Consider the following 19216-nt stretch of genomic DNA (forward strand, 5'->3'; position numbering starts at 1 on the left):
ATAGGGAAAGGAAAATGCAGCGACATTTTTAGGCATAGAACATGAGTTAAATATGACAAACATTAGAAACAACATAAAGCCTTTTCAGAGCTTAAAAGGTCGCTCAATCCAAATTGGAGGTCGGTTGGTCATTTGCATTAGAGTCGTAATATCTTCTGGGTAAGGTTGCGAAAAGCTTTGATCCTTGACGTTATACACACCAAAATCATGTGATTTCAAGGGTTGGAAAGCTCCTTGACGCATGTAATCATGGTTGAAGTATATGCAGTTAGATTGACATCCTGAATATTTTGAAGCCACCAAAGCTATCGAAGAGTTATCACCAACGAAGAGAGCAACATCACCCAATTCGTCTATTTCAGTCCACTTACTTGTGAGACTTGAGTTCAAAAAGTCTGAATTGAACAGTCACGCGTTTGCCATCTATATCATCCGTACACCTTTCGACCATTAAAAATCTTTTCTCGTTTAAATCCACAAGGTACCTCTTGACTGGCAGTCCATTCCTTTCCGGTTCATCCAATATCAGATTGCACTTGTATTGAGCAGTAATATCAAAAGTGACAAGATTTTGGTTGCGTCGATCAACGCCATAAACTTGATCTTCAACAGGAACAACATCTTCAATTATATGCCGACTATCGTCAACAAAAGTCCATGTTGTGTCTTTGCCGGGTCTAATAAAAGCCATTTGACAATATCCCTCGCATATCACCGCAACAATGTAATTGTCTGCACATAATACAGGGTCTGCTGAAAGTATAGCTTTGTAGGCAAAATAGTAGCTGATAGACGAATCCCAATTCTCCAATGGTGGAACACCGCCGATGAGTGGAGGAAGGCGAATGATGGAATTTTCTTTCTTTCTCGCCCCTTTAACCCTAAAGAATGGATTAACCAGGGTTACTACAGAATCCTTGTCCACATATATCAACCATCCCTTTGAAGAGCCGCAGAATCGCACGTTAGGAACCTGTACGTGAAAATCAAGGACCTTATTCTGCATGACATCGCACAATGACCATGTGCCTCTTTTTGCAGTCTGAATCATCAAGAGCACTGGAGTTGTCACCTTAGCACGCTGATTGTAGTTATCCTTTGCCACAGAATACCACCACTTACAAACAATGCTGAAATGCAAATAATCCTTTGGCGACTCCAATCTCTCTAAGACGGAATCTAAAAGGTGCTTATGCAAAATTTGCCAAACTACTGAAGCCATAGCTTCGACTTTCAAGCACGAATTTGCTTTGTCTCGGTTTTGTTTTTTTGTTTTTTTTGTGAGCAAAACCCGTACTCCTCTTGTTTATTTATATACACTAAATTCTTTCCTTCCTGGTAGTGGTAACATCGTAATCCCTCCCTGCAAGAGTAGGAGAAGATGATTTTAAGGACTAGGAAACAATAAATTACCCAAGTCTCTAATAAGTCTCTAATGCTTGTTTCCCAAAACAAATAGATCGGAGTACCAGGATTTCCTATAACATTAAGGAAATTAATTACTCACAAACAAAAGTTTTTTTCCGGCCGCTGCTGGTCACTCACCCATTTTTATATGTGGCCATCCGATTGAACATGTGAAGTGCATACAACGAACTTGATTATGCAAGGCTGTGTAAAAGAGTAAAAATGTATGTATTTATTATTTCCTTGTAAATAATAACCGGTCTTTCATTTTAATATTTTCTTCTCTTTTCATATTCAAAAATCTCTCAATATGGAAAGTTTATTTAAGCAAATTTAATAGAGGAAATTTCAAGCATGAAAAATTCAAATTCGTAGGTTTGCAAAACCTGAACCCTCATTCTTGAAAGCGTCCTGGTGCGAGGAATTTCAACACGAACCCTTCTGGGTTTTTTTTTAAATCAGTTCATGGGCTCTTCTTTGTTTAGGATATTTAGCCTCATAAATTAATCTACCGTTAGATTAGTTCAAGAGCTCCCTTAAGGGGGCGTTTGTTTGGCCTCATTAACTGGGACTGGACTGGACTAGACTGTAGTCCATGTTTGGTTTGTATTGGAGCTAAGTTAAATGGGACTAAATGGGACTCGCGTGAATTAGAGGCCTTGCTAGGAGTTCTTAGCGAGATCCCCGCAAAACCACGGGATTGTTAAGACCTTCGTCTTCTCTCGTCTGTTCCTGCACTTCGTATCCTCTCTCTCCCTTCCTCTATCTCTTTGCACCGACATCCCAGACTCGGATCAATGTCGGCACCAACATCTAGTCCCTGGGCTTCTAACTTCTTTCTTCTGCGGCCCCGCCACTGTGGCTAGGCAGTCAGCAGTGCTTGCTCTCCCGTGGCCCGATCTGGAGGAACAACATCTCACAGCCGATGTGGCCACACCCACCGCTTAAATATCAAAATTCGACACGGTCCGCCGTCCACGCCCATCGCCGAAATCTCAAAATCTTATCTGTTTTTTTTAGCGTAGAGTTGCAGATGGCGAAAAGAACCACCAAAATCCACCCAGATCTATATCATTTGCCATTAGTTGGGGAAGGAGTAGAGAAATGGATTGAAAAGGGGAGAGAAAGTTGTTATGGGGACGAAGAGAAATAGAGAGATGGAAAAGCAGAAAGAGGGAGATAAAGACCGGACGGAAACAAAGAGGAGAAAGAGAAGTTTCCAGAGCAGGATTTTTTTGGAAAAGCTTGGAAAAAAGTAGAATTAATAAAAAAATATTATTAAATATGTATTGAATAATACAATATTGTAGTTTGTTAAGTATCTACTTTTTAGTCCGACATTACATCAAACGCTTCACTAAGTTAGTCTAGCTTAGTCTAGTCTAAGCCAGTCCAACTTAGTCCCTGAAGCTAGTCCAGTCCGAGACAGTCCGGTGCAACAAACGCACCCTAATAGTCCTCAAGATGAACATGTAACATCTTTTGATTGAACCAAATGTGAGTATGAGAAATACTCACTTTGGCCCCAAAAGTAAGTATGAGAAGTATTTACTAGTGAGTGTGTAAGTACTATTGTTAAAATTTCTCTCTCGATAAGTATCATTGTTAACATTTTTCTCTCGCTAGCTTGACAAAACCGGGTAAGTAGGAGTTTTTACTAAAAATGAATTACAAGTAAGGTCCTCTTGTAATAAATAGGACACGACTAACACAACGTGAGGCCTCTTGTGAAGAGGTTGGAGGAGCTACGGACAAAAAGAAGACCCAACTTAACCTTCCTACTACTTTGCCGCTGCAACCATGGTCGCTGAGATCCGAAGTTTTGATGAAGATATGACTGCAACTGTGGCAAACAAACTTCCCTTCATAGTCCTTCTTGTGAAGCTTTTTGGCATGAGTGACCACGCCACCTTCTTTATCAAATTGTTTCCCACAGTTAAAGCAGACGAATTTGGGGAAATCCTCATGGACAAGGCAATTGTGTTTGGCCAAATCATCTTTGCTGGAAAACACAAGACCACAAGCGCTGCACTCCGTCATCTGCAAGGTTAAAAAGAAAAAGGGTTTTTAAACATTAGTCCTTGCAAAAGATTAAAATTTAAAAAAAAAACCTGGTGCTAGTTACATATTCAATTTAATCCCTTAAAGTGTACTTTTATCAAAATTTATATTCAATTTTTGTTATTTAATGTGTATTTTTATTTAATCTCTCCACATTAAATTTTAATTTTATTAATATGCATATTTAGTTCTTTAATTATAAATGAACATAAATGAGAAAATATTAAAAGAAATTTGTGATACAAAATATATAAATACATGATTGTACTGTGCCGAAATATATATAATTGACTTTTTTGTACCTACATGATTGTACCGAAATATATTATAATGAACCTAAATGTATGTACCGAAATGTATTATATTGAATTAATGTATCTAAATATCAATACCGAAATGTATGTACTGACGTACAGAAATGTATGTACCGACGTACCGAAATGTATGTACCGACGTACCGAAATGTACGTACCGAAATATACGTACCGAAATGTACGTACCGAAATATATATACCGAAATGTATGTACCGAAATGTACGTACTGAAATGTATTATATTGAATTAATGTACCTAAATGTCAATACCGAAATGTACATATCAAAATATACGTACCGAAATGTACGTACCGAAATGTATGTACCGAAATGTATGTAACGAAATATATGTACCGAAATGTATGTACCGAAATGTACGTACCGAAATATACGTACCGAAATGTATTATATTGAATTAATGTACCTAAATGTCAATACCGAAAAGTATGTACCTAAATGTATGTATTGAAATATAGTATATTGAATTAATGTACCTAAAAGTCAATACTCAAATGAGATGTATTAGGTTCGAATCTCGTGGATTGCGAATTCGATACCAAATTAAGTTGTCTATTGTGTGGCTTAACCGAACCCCCATCGCCTTAGTGTAAAATATATCGTTGTACTTAAAAAAATAAATAAATAAAACTCAAATGTATGTACCGAAATGCATGTATATGTTTGTATCGATGAATTAATGTACCTATATGTTTGTATTGATGGATTTACCGAAACATTCAAATATATTAATGTACCTAAATGAAGAACATACAAAATTGTTATCTGACTATATATTATAAAAAAAATTAGTTGCCTAAATGTAGACATTAAAATATTATGATAAATGAAATGAAAATTAAATTTAAATGTAATTAATACATTAAAATAGGAATAAAAAGATAAATAAAACATCAAAATATAACTAATAACTGAGATGATTAAATGTACTAGGGACTAAAATTGGATTTTAATTTTACACAAGATTATAGTGTAAAACTCATCTTTTTTAAGAATTAAAATGAAGTTTTCTAAAAAGAAAAATATCAGAAAAGAAAAACAAAATAAGATGCATCATAGAAAGTGGGAAAAGAAAAGAAATGCATATCATATAAACAAAAAACCTTCCACTTTTGGAGTTTCTACTGCAATAAAAAGCAACTAGGTTTTTGAAGTTTTGAATTGCCTTGCCTATTATATGGCAAGACATGCAAACCATCGTAATGAAATCAGCCAACAGCTAATGAATACGGTCACTCTCCATCTATTAAATTTCTTCACCTAAGTTTTCTTTTCTCTCTCTTTTTCCAGTCACTCTCCATCTATTAAATTTCTTCACCTAAGCTTTCTTTTCTCTCTCTTTTTCCTCCCTCCAGCGAATTGTTTGAGCTTGAAATTTCAAAATATAAATCACTGCAATTATTTGAGCCTGAACTTGCCAGATCTGTAAATGTACTACTTGTGCCTGCCTAAAATATGAATTAGGTTATGTCGCATAAATCTGTGTAAAGTAGTGCTTTTTTATTTCAGTGTGTTCATGCATCAATGGTTTTAGTCTACTATCTGCAAGCTCATGAATGTGTTATGTATATTGCATGTCTCTATTGATGAACGCATGAGCCCAAATATATGCATATGGATGGTCCTGATGACTGTTCTTCTCTGTGCTGCTTGGATCCCTACCCCCAAACTTCAATGTAATTATATTTTCAATGAAGTGTGAGAGAGTGAGAGAGTGAAAGGGGTCCATTAGCATAGAGGTCTTCTCAGCTCCCCACTGTGAGTATCCCTGGACCTCATCCTGTGCTCATTCTGTATTATGTGCTTGCATTTGTGTTGAATTTGACTACCATGAATATTCTTATGAATGTGATGATGAATTTTGTTGTGATGAATGGATGGTTGAATGCATACTAAGATGAATGGATGAATGTATGAATCCACAAGTAGTTGAGATTAGATCAAATTAGTTCCGAATGCAGCCTGCAATCACAAATCAAAAACCTAATTAGATAAGTAAAGAAGAATAACAAGAATTAAAAATTGCAATATTTTTTTTCAATTTTCTGATTTTGTGTTGTTGTGATTTTTGTAGTTAGGAATAAAAACAGGAAAATAAAATAATAAACGAAATAAAAAGAAAAGAGTTAGAAAAATTGGGTTGTCTCCCAATTAGCGTTTTAGTTAACGTCTATAGCTAGACGGATTTGAAAGAAACCGGTGATCACATTACTTGTCATTTTAGAATCAACCACTCTTTTGCAGCATCATAAGGCAATGGTAGGTAAGGATTGTCTTGAACTGTGCATTTAAATTCATTGGTTGAATCTTTCTTGTAACTCCGCCTATGTAAGTTTATCTTACATTGCCGGTCCCAAGCCCGGGTAAAGGAGGAGGGGGAGGGCGTCAGGTAGTCGACAGCCGGCACTCCACAGTTACGTCGAATCCTTATGAAAATGAATTCAGAACGAAATCGCGCTAAAGCTAGGGCGTCACCCGTAAGTGGCGCGCTGTGTGGCCCGAGCACAGTGATAAGTGAGCAAGGGTCGCTGTATCTCCATAGGCACCCGGATGCAGTGTTAAATGAGCAAGGGGGCCATAGAAACTTCTTTTCGAACGACTCCACTCAAAGTTGTTTGGGAGCATATGCACCTATCAACTTTACACGGGACACACAAAAGAAGTACTTTAATTCCATTGGACGGGGGAGGGTGAAGAAGCTAGGACAGAAGGGTAGAGTTCAGGAGAGTAGAATGCGTTTAGGAACGTGGAATATAGGAACCTTAACGGGAAAATCTATGGAAGTAGTGGAAGTTATGGTGAGGAGAAGGATAAATATTATGTGCCTACAAGAAACTAAGTGGGTTGGTCTTAAGGCAAAGGATCTAGAAAACTCAGGGTTTAAACTTTGGTACTCGGGCACAAATAGAACGAGAAACGGTGTTGGCATCATCGTGGACAAGACCTTGACACAAGATGTTGTAGATGTCAAGAGGGTAGGAGATAGAATCATGGCAATCAAGATTGTAATATGACAAGAACTTATCAATGTGATTAGTGCATACGCACCTCAAGTAGGGTTGGATATGAGTTCGAAGGAGAAATTTTGGGAAGACCTTGGAGACTTGGTGCAAGGAATTGCTCAGACGGAGAAGTTATTTATAGGAGGAGATTTAAATGGACACGTGGGCAGAGAGACAGGCAACTATGGAGGTTTTCATGGTGGCCATGGTTTTGGGGAGAGAAACGAAGATAAGGAAGCTATCTTGGATTTTGCAATGGCATATGATCTCTTCTTAGCCAACACCTTCTTTAAGAAGAGAGAAGAACATGTGATCACCTACAAGAGTGGGTCGTCAAAAACACAAATAGATTTTCTTCTAATGAGGAAAGGGGACCGTATAACTTGTAAGGATTGCAAAGTTATACCAGGAGAGAATATGGCTAATCAACATCGCTTGTTGGTGATGGATGTACATATCAAAAGAGTGAGAAAAAATAACAAGACTTGGAAGTGCCCAAGGACTAGATGGTGGAATCTAAAAGAAGAAAAACAAGTCATTTTCAAAGAGAAAGTAATCACCCAGTGTGTGTAGGATAGAGAGGGGGAAGCTAGCCAAATGTGGGATTCCATGGCTAGTTGTATCCGAAAAGTAGCAAAAGAGGTATTAGGAGAGTCCAAGGGCTTTGCCACACACCAAAAGGAATCTTGGTGGTGGAATGAGGAGGTACAAACAAAGGTGAAGGCTAAGAAGGAATGTTGTAAAGCCTTATACAAGGATAGGACCGATGAAAATGGTGAAAGGTATAGAAAAGCGAAGCAAGAGGCGAAGAAAGCTGTGAGAGAAGATAAGTTAGCGGCTTATGACGATATGTATAAGCGACTAGATACCAAAGAAGGAGAGTTGGATATCTATAAACTAGCTAGAGCAAGGGAAAAGAAGACAAGGGACCTAAACCAAGTAAGGTGCATCAAGGATGAGGATGGAAAGGTTCTTGCTACAGAGAACGCGGTTAAAGATAGATGGAGAGGTTATTTTCATAATCTTTTCAATGAAGGACATGAAAGGAGTGCTTCTTTAGGGGAGTTGAGTAACTCAGAAGAGTGTAGAAACTACTCTTTTTATCGTCGAATCCGGAAGGAATAAGTGGTTGTAGCTTTGAAGAAGATGAAGCATAGAAAAGCAGTAGGCCTAGACGATATACCAATCGAAGTGTGGAAAGTTTTGGGAGAGACATGTATAACATGGCTCACTGACCTTTTCAATAGGATTTTGAAAACGAAGAAGATGTCAAATGAGTGGCGAACGAGCACTTTGGTGCCTATCTACAAGAATAAGGACGACGTACAAAATTACATGAACTATAGGGGTATTAAGCTAATGAGTCATACAATGAAGCTCTGGGAGAGAGTCATTGAGCATAGATTGAGGCAAAAGACATGGGTTTCGGACAACCAATTCGGGTTCATGCCAGGGCGCTCAACCATGGAGGCAATCTATCTCTTACGAAGATTGATGGAAAGATATAGAGATGGGAAAAAGGATTTACACATGGTCTTTATAGATTTGGAAAAAGCGTATGATAGGGTCCCAAGAGACATTCTTTAGAGGATTTTAGAGAAGAAAGGAGTACGAGTAGCATATATCCAAGCTATAAAAGATATGTATGAAGGAGCAAAGACTGCCGTAAGAACTCATGAAGGACAAACAGAAAGCTTTCCCATAACTGTAGGATTACATCAAGGCTCATCCTTAAGTCCTTACCTTTTTGCGTTGGTAATGGATGAGTTAACAGGACATATTCAAGATGATATTCCTTGGTGTATGCTTTTCGCAGACGATATAGTATTGATAGATGAAACTCAGGAAGGGGTAAATGCAAAGCTTAACCTTTGGAGAGAAGTGTTGGAATCTAAAGGTCTTCACCTAAGCCGATCAAAGACAGAATATATGGAATGCAAGTTCAGTGCAAATGGAAGCCAAAACGAGTTAGGAGTGAGGATCGGAGATCAAGAAATACCAAAGAGCGATCGTTTTCATTACCTAGGATCTATCTTGCAAAAGAACGGAGAATTAGATGGAGATCTCAACCATAGAATACAAGCTGGATGGATGAAGTGGAAGAGTGCATCCGGCGTGTTGTGTGACCGCCGTATGCCACTGAAGCTCAAGGGTAAATTTTATAGGACGGCAATAAGGCCGGCGATGCTGTATGGCACAGAATGTTGGGCGGTGAAGCATCAACACGTACACAAAATGGGTGTAGCGGAGATGAGGATGCTTCGTTGGATGTGTGGGCACACAAGAAAGGATAAGATTAGGAATGAGGATATCCAGGGTAAAGTAGGAGTAGCCAAAATTGAAGGAAAGATGAGAGAAAATCGGTTACAGTGGTTTGGACATGTACAAAGAATGCCTACTGACGCTCCGATTAGAAGATGCGACTATGGGACAGAGGTTCAGGGCCGAAGGGGCAGAGGAAGACCTAGGAAAACTTTGGAAGAGACTCTAAGAAAAGACTTAGAGTACTTGGATCTAACGGAGGACATGACACATGACCGAGCATAATGGCGTTCAAAGATTCATATAGCCGATCCCACTCAGTGACTTGGATTTTCCAAGTCTCCAACCGAGAAGTTTTCCTCACTCGGGAAATTAAGGGAATACTACCTCAACCTACATGCTCCACTCACAAAGCTTCAACATACAAGCTTCAACAAAAGAAAATTCAGAGAACTTAGCGAAGAAGGCTTTGGTGTATTTAACACAATACGTTGAAATGAAGGAAAGCTATTTATTGATATCCCCGATAAGTCACAAATATGTACATATACATGAGTCAAAATAAACGAACAAGAGGGAGCCTTCACAAAGGTTGCTTAGGAGAAGTCTCAGCAGTCGGTAGAGCCCCAGAAAGAGCAGGCACTGGAGAGGGATCATTTGGAGCCGCAGTACTGGACAGAACCCTAGAAGGATGAGGCATCAGAGGTTGATCATTTGGAGCTTCATTACGCGGTACAGCCCCAGAAGACGAAGGCAATAAATGCCTTTGGAACAAACCCACAAATCTCTGATGATCAAGTAAAACCTGACCATCAGATTCCTTCATCTGGTCAAGCTTCCTCTTCATGTTTGTAGCATAGTCATGTGCGAGCCGGTGTAACTGTTTATTCTCATGCTTGATCCCTCTAATCTCCTGTTTGAGACTCATCACTTCAGCCGCCAATGATTCAACTTGGCGGGTTCGAGCAAATAGGCGTTGGGCCATGTTAGACACAGAACCTGCACAATGAACACTGAGAGCCAGAGAATCCTTAACAGCCAACTCATCAGACCGTTTAGAAAGTAGTCTGTTATCTTTGGGAGTGAGAAGGTTCCTGGCCACTACCACAACGGTCATATCATTCTTCATCACGGAATCCCCAACGGTAAGAGGACCAGTAGGGGAGACGAAGGATGGGCGCCATATGTTGTCTGGAAAAGGCGTGGCTGCCTCTTCAACAAGGTTCAAGTCAAAACGACGGTCGGATGGGCCAGACATTTTCAAAGGTGTTGAAGAGAGAAGAGGTCGGACAAATCAAGATCTTAGAAGTGCAAGAATGGAGCTTCTACTGGTGGAGATTCAAGTGTGTTTTGGAACTTAATGCCAGCCTCTATAAAAATCTGCACTCGACGGAGCTTCAGAAATCGAAGAGGCGTTTGCTTTCTCAAAAGCTGGGCTGCTCAGAGACCACGAGACGTTTGCTTTCTCAAAAGTTGGGCTGCTCAAAGACCACGAAGGCCGATCTCAGAAATCGAAGAGGCGCTTGCTTTCTCAAAAGCTGGGCTGCTCAGAGACCACGAGGGCCAATCTCAGAAATCGAAGAGGCACCTACTTTTCCAGCCTTGTCAGCACCTGTCAGCTTTGCGAAAATTATGGGCATTATGTCGAAGATTTCTGGTGAAGTAGAAAGCACATGAATCTTACTGTTCAATCACCCACTTCCCACACACAACATTAGCTCATGGGTACCACAGATAACTTTGCCAAAGTTCTCTGACAAAGTTGAGACACGTGAAGCTTGTAGCTCCCACTACACCGCTCTGACCAAGAAGGGTAAAAGAATAGCAAAGAAACAGCACTAACAAAGTTTAAACACATAAATTTTGAAGGTCTAGCTACCATATTATTACCCACAAGGGTAAAGGAACAGTACCATTGCTGGATAATTGGAAAGTCCCTGTGTGTCAACCTCTGTGCTTCGTGGCAAGATAGATTAGCAAACATGCCCAACATTTTCTCACATTCGAGAAAACACTCCCAACAAGATTGCTTGCTCCAAAATCGAAGAGGCACCGTCCTCCGAATCTCGAGAGCCAGACTCCCAACATGATTACTTTCTCAAAAATCGAAGAGACACCGCTCTCCGAATCTCGAGAGCCAGACCCCTAGCAGGATTGCTTTCTCAAAAATCGAAAAGGCATCGTTCTCCGAATCTCGAGAGCCAGATCTCCGACAGGATTGCTTGTTCGAAAACCGAAGAGGCACCACTTTCCCAACTTCAAGAGCCGGATCTCCTTGGATAAAGCTTGTCTGTAATCTTTACACACAACATCAGCTTTCCAGATACCACATACCACTTTTTGAAAGTGATCTGACAGAGTTAAAACATGTGAAGCTGGCAGTTCCCACTACCGTGTTATGACCAAGCAGGGTAAAGGAATAGCATTACTACTTGTTGTTAGGGAGACTCCTATATATGTTGACCTCCATCCCCAACAGACAGGCAGACTTGCAAAAATGCTCAACCCTTCTTCATATCTGAGAGGGCACTCCCAAAGAAGCCTTTTGAAATATTCAGCTTTCTTTCCCCCCGATAATACCTCTGCAAACAAGCTATACTAGAGCAAGAATATCTTATATCATCAGGGTTAAAAGCAAGAGTATCCCATATCATGTTTTTTCCCTGTCTTTTCCTTTGGCCTTGTTCTTACCTGCAAGACAAGGAGAAAGAGAGCAATCAGTCAACACTTGGAATCAAGCTTCCAGTCAGGAACTGACTGCCTGGAACCCCTTACTTGATTACTTACCTGGCATTGCTCTCGAGTACTCATCTTCAACATCTTATGCTTCCAGGGAAGATACCGCATCTGCCTGAGGAACATATAGGGCAAGTGAGAAGGATACAAGGAAGCATGTGGAGACAAGCGTAACAGCACACGTGCCGATACATCCACTACTCTGTCAAAAGCAAAAGTATCCCATATCAGCAGGGTCGAACGTACTATAGATTTGATGGACTTGTTTTGACCCTCAAATTCTTCAGTCGGCCTTATACTCTGGAGGAAACCAGAAAACCCTTCAGCCCAGTTCAAGAATAAGCCTGTGGAAAGTTACTTCTTCAAAAGCAAAAGTATCCCATATCATCTCTTCTCATTTTTCTTCTCTTTATCCTTCATGCTGCCTGCAAGATAGGGAGAATGTGAACAATCAGCCGGAACTCGAAATCAAAGTTCTGATCTGGGACTGATTGCTTGGAGCTCTGATTGCTTACCTTGTCTGTCACCTCTTTCAGCAGATCCCCTAGCTCAGCGACTTGGATGACTCCTACTACATGGTTTGTATCGCGCTTGACCAAGCCTGAAACTACAAGTAAGCTTCAAGTGAAATTGATACATTACCTTGTGCATCTCCACCAGTTAAAGATACCACCCCTGGATGGAGGAAGAGTACTTCCAGAGAAGATGCCACATCTACCTACGAGACAGATAAGGCAAGTCAAGACGATACCACACTCCGGAACTTAGAAGTTTCGTGATTACGAGATCATTCTCCCACAATATTTCCTAATGTCATTTGTATTAAATCATTCACTTGTACTCACTAAAAGAGAGCTTGAACCTATGTACTTGTGTAAACCCTTCACAATTAATTAGAACTCCTCTATTTCGTGGACGTAGCCAATATGGGTGAACCACGTATATCTGGTGTTTGCTTTCCTATTTCTATCCATTTATATACTTATCCACACTAATGACCGGAGCAATCTAGCGAAGATCACAAAAAGCGACCGTTTTCGCTACCTAGGATCTATCTTGCAAGAGAACGGAGAATTAGATGGAGATCTCAACCATAGAATACAAGCTGGATGGATGAAGTGTAAGAGTGCATCCGACGTGTTGTGTGACCGTCGTAGGTCCCTGAAGCTCAAGGGAAAATTTTATAAGACGGCAATAAGGCCAGCGATGTTGTATGGCACAGAATGTTGGGCGGTGAAGCATCAACACGTACAGAAAATGGGTGTAGCAGAGATAAGGATGCTTCGTGGGATGTGTGGGCACACGAGAAAGGATAAGATTGTGAATGAGGATATCCGGGGTAAAGTAGGAGTAGCCGAAGTTGAAGGAAAGATGAGAGAAAATCGGTTACAGTGGTTTGGACATGTGCAAAGAAGGCCTACTGACGCTCCGGTTCGAAGATGTGACTACGGAACAGAGGTTCGGGGCCGAAGGGGTAGAGGAAGACCTAGGAAAACTTTGGAAGAGACCCTAAGAAAAGACTTAGAGTACTTGGATCTAACGGAGGACATGACACAAAACCGAGCGCAATGGCGTTCTAGGATTCATATAGCCGACCCCACTTAGTGGGAAAAGGCTTTGTTGTTGTTGTTGTGGTTGAATCTTTCTTGTCCACCATTTTTTGTGATTAGTCTTTCAAGGCAAATAAGGTCTCTTCCAGCGAGGCTTGTGTCTTCCTTGAACTGAATTAAATCTTGTATTTAATACCCACAATTTATGCACTGGACGAATTTGTCTATGAGGAATTTGGCTGCCACAAAACGTCTTCTTTTCCTTGTATGTCTTAGCCTTCTCAATGGACCTGCACTCAATTTCTGCAATTATGATTGGCTTTGCTGGTTCATTGTCTGTTACAATAGAAAAAATTATTTTATCTTGAGTTGTTTGCCCTGTATCTAAATCTGGCATATTTGTCAAGTGCTGGTTATGTGTTGGATTAGCTTCTGAATTTATATGAATAACCCTTCGAACATGTCGGTTCCAATGCATTCATGCAGCTTTGTTGGTTGCTTTGCAGCCTCTGGATAGGGAATGTGTGGCATATAAGTCTGGGTAGGAATGGGTTCTGTGGGAATTTCAAGATTAGCAGTTTCCTCCATTAGGCGAAAGTCAATGCCTAGTGGCTTCTTAATTCTAGCGTCTTCTTGCATGTAGTCATAACTCTCTACACATTGCGGTGTTTGAATTACACACCATTCCTCTGAATCTTGTGGGCCATCAATTTGTTGACAAGGAAACTCGCATTCCTTGTGTTCGTCCCATTGATGCATGAGCTGCCCAACTTGTTGCGCCAAATTATCTAATGAAGCCTAGGTATCTTGAATCATACGGTGGTTGTTTTAAGAGGATTTAGCCATGTTTTCGATTGCAATCTCCCAATCAGCTTTTGCTGGTGCATGAGGTTGTTCAAAAGGTTGATGGTTACCCATTCACATATGATTTTGATGCTCTGGCCATGAGGAATTTTAAAATTTTGAGTAGGAAGTGCACCTAGGCTTTTGAAAAATGTTCCTCATATTAATATGGTGCTGCACAAACTCTGGAAAATACTGCCTTTAAGGACAATACATAATATCATGGGTATTTAAATTGCAAAGAGCACAAATTGTAGGTGCTTCTTGTGAGGCTCCAAACCAATCCATTGCTGCAATTCTCTTAAAACCAACAAATTGTTACTTAAAAAAAAATTAAAATCAAGTAAATAAAAAATATATACAAAAAATAATTAACTAAGAGTTGATAAACACAAATTATTTAAAACAATCCCCGGCAACGGTGCCAATTTCTTGATAGGATTTTTATCACCTACAAAAGTATGGATAAAAACACTTAAAAATACTTGCAAGAGTACAATGTTATTGTAGTATAATTGGCTCAAGTAAGGTCGTTCTCCATAGGGATTAATTTAAAAAGATCAAAGCGAAATCAATTATCAACTAATTAATTAAAACAAAGTTTTTAATAACCTAAATTAAGAAAAACGAATTTAATTAAAAAATTACTTAAAAACTGCAACGTTAAAGAAGGAGAAAGAAACAGTTTTTTAGAATTCCAAGTGAGAAAGTATTAAGGTTCTGCCGTCACCCTAACAATCCTATATAGTTCTTCTAATTACTTATGACTTATACATGCATATTTTGAATGTTAGGTTTTCCTAAAATATGCCCTACTTGGAACTTCCAACATAAAACGTATATCTAACATGCAACCTGTTCGTGGCGTCCAGATCGAATGTGAATATGCAAAACTCATTAAGTTTTGTGAAAACCTTATGAAAAACCATATAACCCTTAAGACGTGTCGCTCATCCCAAGAAGTGTAATTAACCATAAGAAGTCAGACCAATTTCAGGGACAACCCTCCACCAAAATTGCATCAAATTACTTTTCTTTAATGGTGGCCAATCATCAAGACAATTAGATAGTTTAAACCGGTGATTAATAATTCAAAACCTGCATGCATAATATCATAAGCAAATTGAAAAGAAACTACATATTCTTGCTAAGGCTCGTCGTCTCGCCCTAGCAAACGGAAATTAGTTACGAACAATCATAAAACTAAATATTATTAAAAACATGAATAGAAAACACCTTGAAAATAAACTTGAAGCGTCAAAAGCTCTCTAAAGCCAAAGTGCGTGCGTTCTCCTCCTTATCTCCCTCTTAAACCCTAATGGCTAAAAAGCCTTATTTATACTACTGCAAAATAAAACCCTACCTAGAAAAGGTCTTAGAATAAGATTAAGAAACCAAATCAATTGAAATAAATTAGGAAACATAATTCTAAATTAACTTGGAAATTCGCCCAAAATTCTTTACACCCACGTTTTGGACCCATATCAGCTCCAAAATTGGCCCAAAATATTTGAGTTTAAAGCTTGGACTATTCTGAACACTTCTCCAGAAGGCCACAAACCCATTTGAGATCATCTTGGGCTCCAAAAACTGCACTAAAGCCCAAAAACAACACTTTCCAGCAACGTACACTGCTAATTCAGTATACTAAAAATTTATGGCACAACGAAGTCCAGTATACTAAAAATTTGGTGTGGTAAGGGTACTAGATTTTTCCGTAACCTGCTAAACTTTTTGGGTGGAAAAATGTACATATTACATATAGTAACTCCATGTGATAGAGCAAATTCAGTAGATGAATGATAACATAGAGATTGGATGGTATTGGTAGTAAAGTTGTTATGCAACACTTTTAAAATATGAAAATGCATCGAGAAATATTATAATATGTTGTATGTATGTATATATATATATATGAAAACCTTAAGAATTAATATATATATATATATATATATATATATGTGTGTGTGTGTGTGTGTGTTTTGTTTAGTAAATTCTTGAATTGTTTTAATTTGAACGACCATATTCATTAGTTAAAGAAAACAAAAAAAGAATACCATTTCTCATTAAAATTGGAGGAGCCAACAGCCAATAGGAAAAGAAAAATGCAGCGACATTTTTAAGCATAGAACATGGGTTAGGATATGGCAAACATGAGAAAGAAAAAGTAAAGCCCTTTAGAGCTTAAAAGGTCGGTCAACCCAAATTGGAGGTCGATTGGTCATCTGCATAAGGGTCATAATATATTCTGGGTAAGGTTGCGAAAAGCTTTGATCCTTGACGTTGTACACACCAAAATCATAAGATTTCATGGGTTGGAAGAATCCTTGACTAATGTTGTCGTGGCAGAAGTATATGCAGTTGGGCTGACATCCTGAATATTTCGAAGCCACCAAAGCTATCGAAGAGTTATCACCAACGAAGAGAGCAACATCACCCAAGTCGTATATTTCAGACCACTCACACTTGTGAGACTTCATTTCAAAAATTCTGAGCTGATGAGTCATTCGTCTCCCATCTATAACATCACAATACCTTTCAACCATTAAAAATCTTTTCTCATTTAAATCCACAAGGTATCTCTTGGCTGGCACTTCTCCCGTGTAGCCGGCATCCAATATTACATTGCACTTGTACTGAGCACTAGTATCAAAAGCTACAAGATTGCGTCTTCCTTGATCAACGCCGTAAAATTCATCTTTAACACGAACAACATCTTCAATTATATGCCGACTATCGGCAACAAAAGTCCATGTTGTGTCTTTACCGGGTCTAATAAAAGCCAATTGACAGTATACCTCGCATATCACCACAACAATGTAATTGTCTGCACATAATACAGGGTCTGCTGAAAGTATAGCTTTGTAGGCAAAATAGTAGCTGATAGACGAATCCCAATTCTTCAATGGTGGAACACCGCCGATGAGTGGAGGAAGGCGAATGATGGAATTTTCTTTGTTTGTCTTCCCTTTAACCCTAAAGAATGGATTAACCAGATATACTACAGAATCCTTGTCCACATATATCAACCATCCCTTTGAAGAGCCGCAGAATCGCACGTTAGGAACCTGTACGTGAAAATCAAGGACCATATTCTGCATGACATCGCACAACGACCATGTGCCTCTTTTTGCAGTCTGAATCAACAAGAGCACTGGAGTTGTCACCTTAGCACGCTGATTGTAGTTATCCTTTGCCACAGAATACCACCACTTACAAACAATGCTGAAATGCAAATAATCCTTTGGCGATTCCAATCTCTCCAAGACGGAATCTAAAAGGTGCTTATGCAAACTTTGCCAAACTACTGAAGCCATAGCTTCAACTTTCAAGCACGAATTTGCCTTGTCTCTCTATTTTTTTTTTCTTTTTTTCTTTTTTCTTTTTTTGTTGTGAGCAAAACACGTACCCCTCGTGTTTATTTATATACACTAAATTCTTTCCTTCCTGGTAGTGGTAACATCGTAAATTCGTAATCCCTCCCTGCAAGAGTAGGAGAAGATGATTTAAGGACTAGGAAAATAAATTACCCAATTCTCTAATGCTTGTTTCCCAAAACAAATAGGTCGGAGTACCAGGATTTCCTGTAACATTAAGGAAATTAATTACTCGCAAACAAAAGTTTTTTTCGAACTAAAGATACATTGCCGCTGCCTCTTATATAGCAAGGCATGCAACACAAAGCAGTAGAAATCACTCTCTTTATGACAGCTAATAGGTAATAAATAATGTCTCTTTCCCTCTATTAATCTTATTTAACTAAACTTTCCTTAATCTCTAACAAGTTAAGATATTCATAGAATTTTTTTTATCGAAATGGAAAGATCAATTAACCCTTTTGTGTTTACTATGTCATACAATAAGCTTAAATCATTAGCGAGGAGAAGAGAAAGGAAACCAGGCTGGGACATTGTTAAGGAAGTAGCACTGAATGCCCCTTGCCGCTATTGGTTCTGGTGTTGCTGGTTTTGCTGAATATGTTGAGAGTTCTGATCATGCTAATATTGTTGGAAGAGCATTACATGGCCGGTGCTGGTAAGCGTAAGTACAACTCTGTATTGATGCTTACACTTTTCTGAAAATGGAGACTTCGTAAAAGTAGAGAGTTTATATTCTGTATGAGCTTTCAACAATTTATGATGGGGATCTAAGATAAAAGGAAGGAAACAACACTATCAGCAGCATAACGAGAAAAAATAAACACAGAAATTGAACTAGTTTCCAAACCAACATTAGGCAGAAAGTAGATTCAACATTAACAACCAGCACGAAACACACAATCGGATGTTTTCAAATCTAGCATTGAATTAGAATCAATTATTGCAATTGAGAAGTTGGCCCTAAAAAAGTGGCTAAGTGGAGGGCTACATTTGATCAGCGTGATGCCCCTTTGGCCAAATAATGGTTTGGTAGGCTCCACAGAATTATACCCCAGCTATCAATTTGAGATGAATTTTTGGCAAATCAGGTCATCGTTTGCCTCTTGGACAACCTTTAGCCCTCCCAATTGGAGATGGCCTAACTTGTAACCAAACTACCCTTGAAAAAATGACATAAGCTTGTCAACCCTGAACCCACTAATTACTAGAGAGCCTAAACAAAACCAGTTCAATTGAGCTGAAAATTTAACAAAGTAAAACCGGAATAAAGAAATTATAAGCTAAATTCTTATCAGAGAGACAGATTTCAGACTAGTAACAAAATATTAACGAAATTAAACTAGTCAAACTCTTAAGCAAGTAGAAAAACAAGAAGATCGAGCAGCAGAGTCAAAATTTTGAAGACCAAGTAGAACAAAAAATCAGTGAGCTCTTTGCATTCCAGAGATCGATCGATCATAGCTTAATATACATAACCAAAACGAATAATCCTAACTAGCTGCAAAAATTTAAGCCAAAATACACGGCCGCAAATGACCTCAAGAATCGGGAGCTGTACAAGCGGAACGTTACCTTTTTGTCGACCAAAAATTTGCAGACAACTTTTAGAGAGAGTGAAACGGCAGACCTAAAACTTAAGGGGT

The 19216-nt window shown here is 39.0% G+C and overlaps 1 protein-coding gene across 3 annotated transcripts; it reads right to left on the reverse strand.

The window, feature by feature from the left end:
• Positions 1-743: 743 nt before the first annotated feature.
• Positions 744-19149, reverse strand: LOC126629000 (probable F-box protein At1g44080). Of its 3 annotated transcripts, none has more exons than XR_007625645.1 (2): positions 18092-19149; positions 744-1363 (listed from the first exon to the last, which is right to left on the reverse strand). XR_007625645.1 is itself a non-coding variant. In XM_050298890.1 (2 exons), exon 2 carries the CDS (start codon positions 17508-17510, stop codon positions 16371-16373), a length of 1140 nt encoding a protein of 379 aa, XP_050154847.1. In that variant the 5' UTR covers positions 17511-17676; positions 18103-19147; the 3' UTR covers positions 16227-16370. The 3 variants fall into 3 exon arrangements, 2 of the variants coding, with proteins under 2 accessions (XP_050154847.1, XP_050154846.1); XM_050298890.1 differs by lacking the exon at positions 744-1363 and adding an exon at positions 16227-17676 and having other exon boundaries at positions 18103-19147; XM_050298889.1 differs by lacking the exon at positions 744-1363 and adding an exon at positions 16227-17676 and having other exon boundaries at positions 18092-19147.
• Between the last annotated feature and the right edge of the window lie 67 nt (positions 19150-19216).

The sequence above is a fragment of the Malus sylvestris genome, chromosome 7, assembly GCF_916048215.2.
Source record: "Malus sylvestris chromosome 7, drMalSylv7.2, whole genome shotgun sequence".
Classification (NCBI taxonomy): domain Eukaryota; kingdom Viridiplantae; phylum Streptophyta; class Magnoliopsida; order Rosales; family Rosaceae; genus Malus; species Malus sylvestris.

Bases quoted from the DNA above. Each gene is read 5' to 3' on its own strand.
- LOC126629000 (XM_050298890.1), bottom strand. From the start codon at position 17,510: ATGGCTTCAGTAGTTTGGCAAAGTTTGCATAAGCACCTTTTAGATTCC.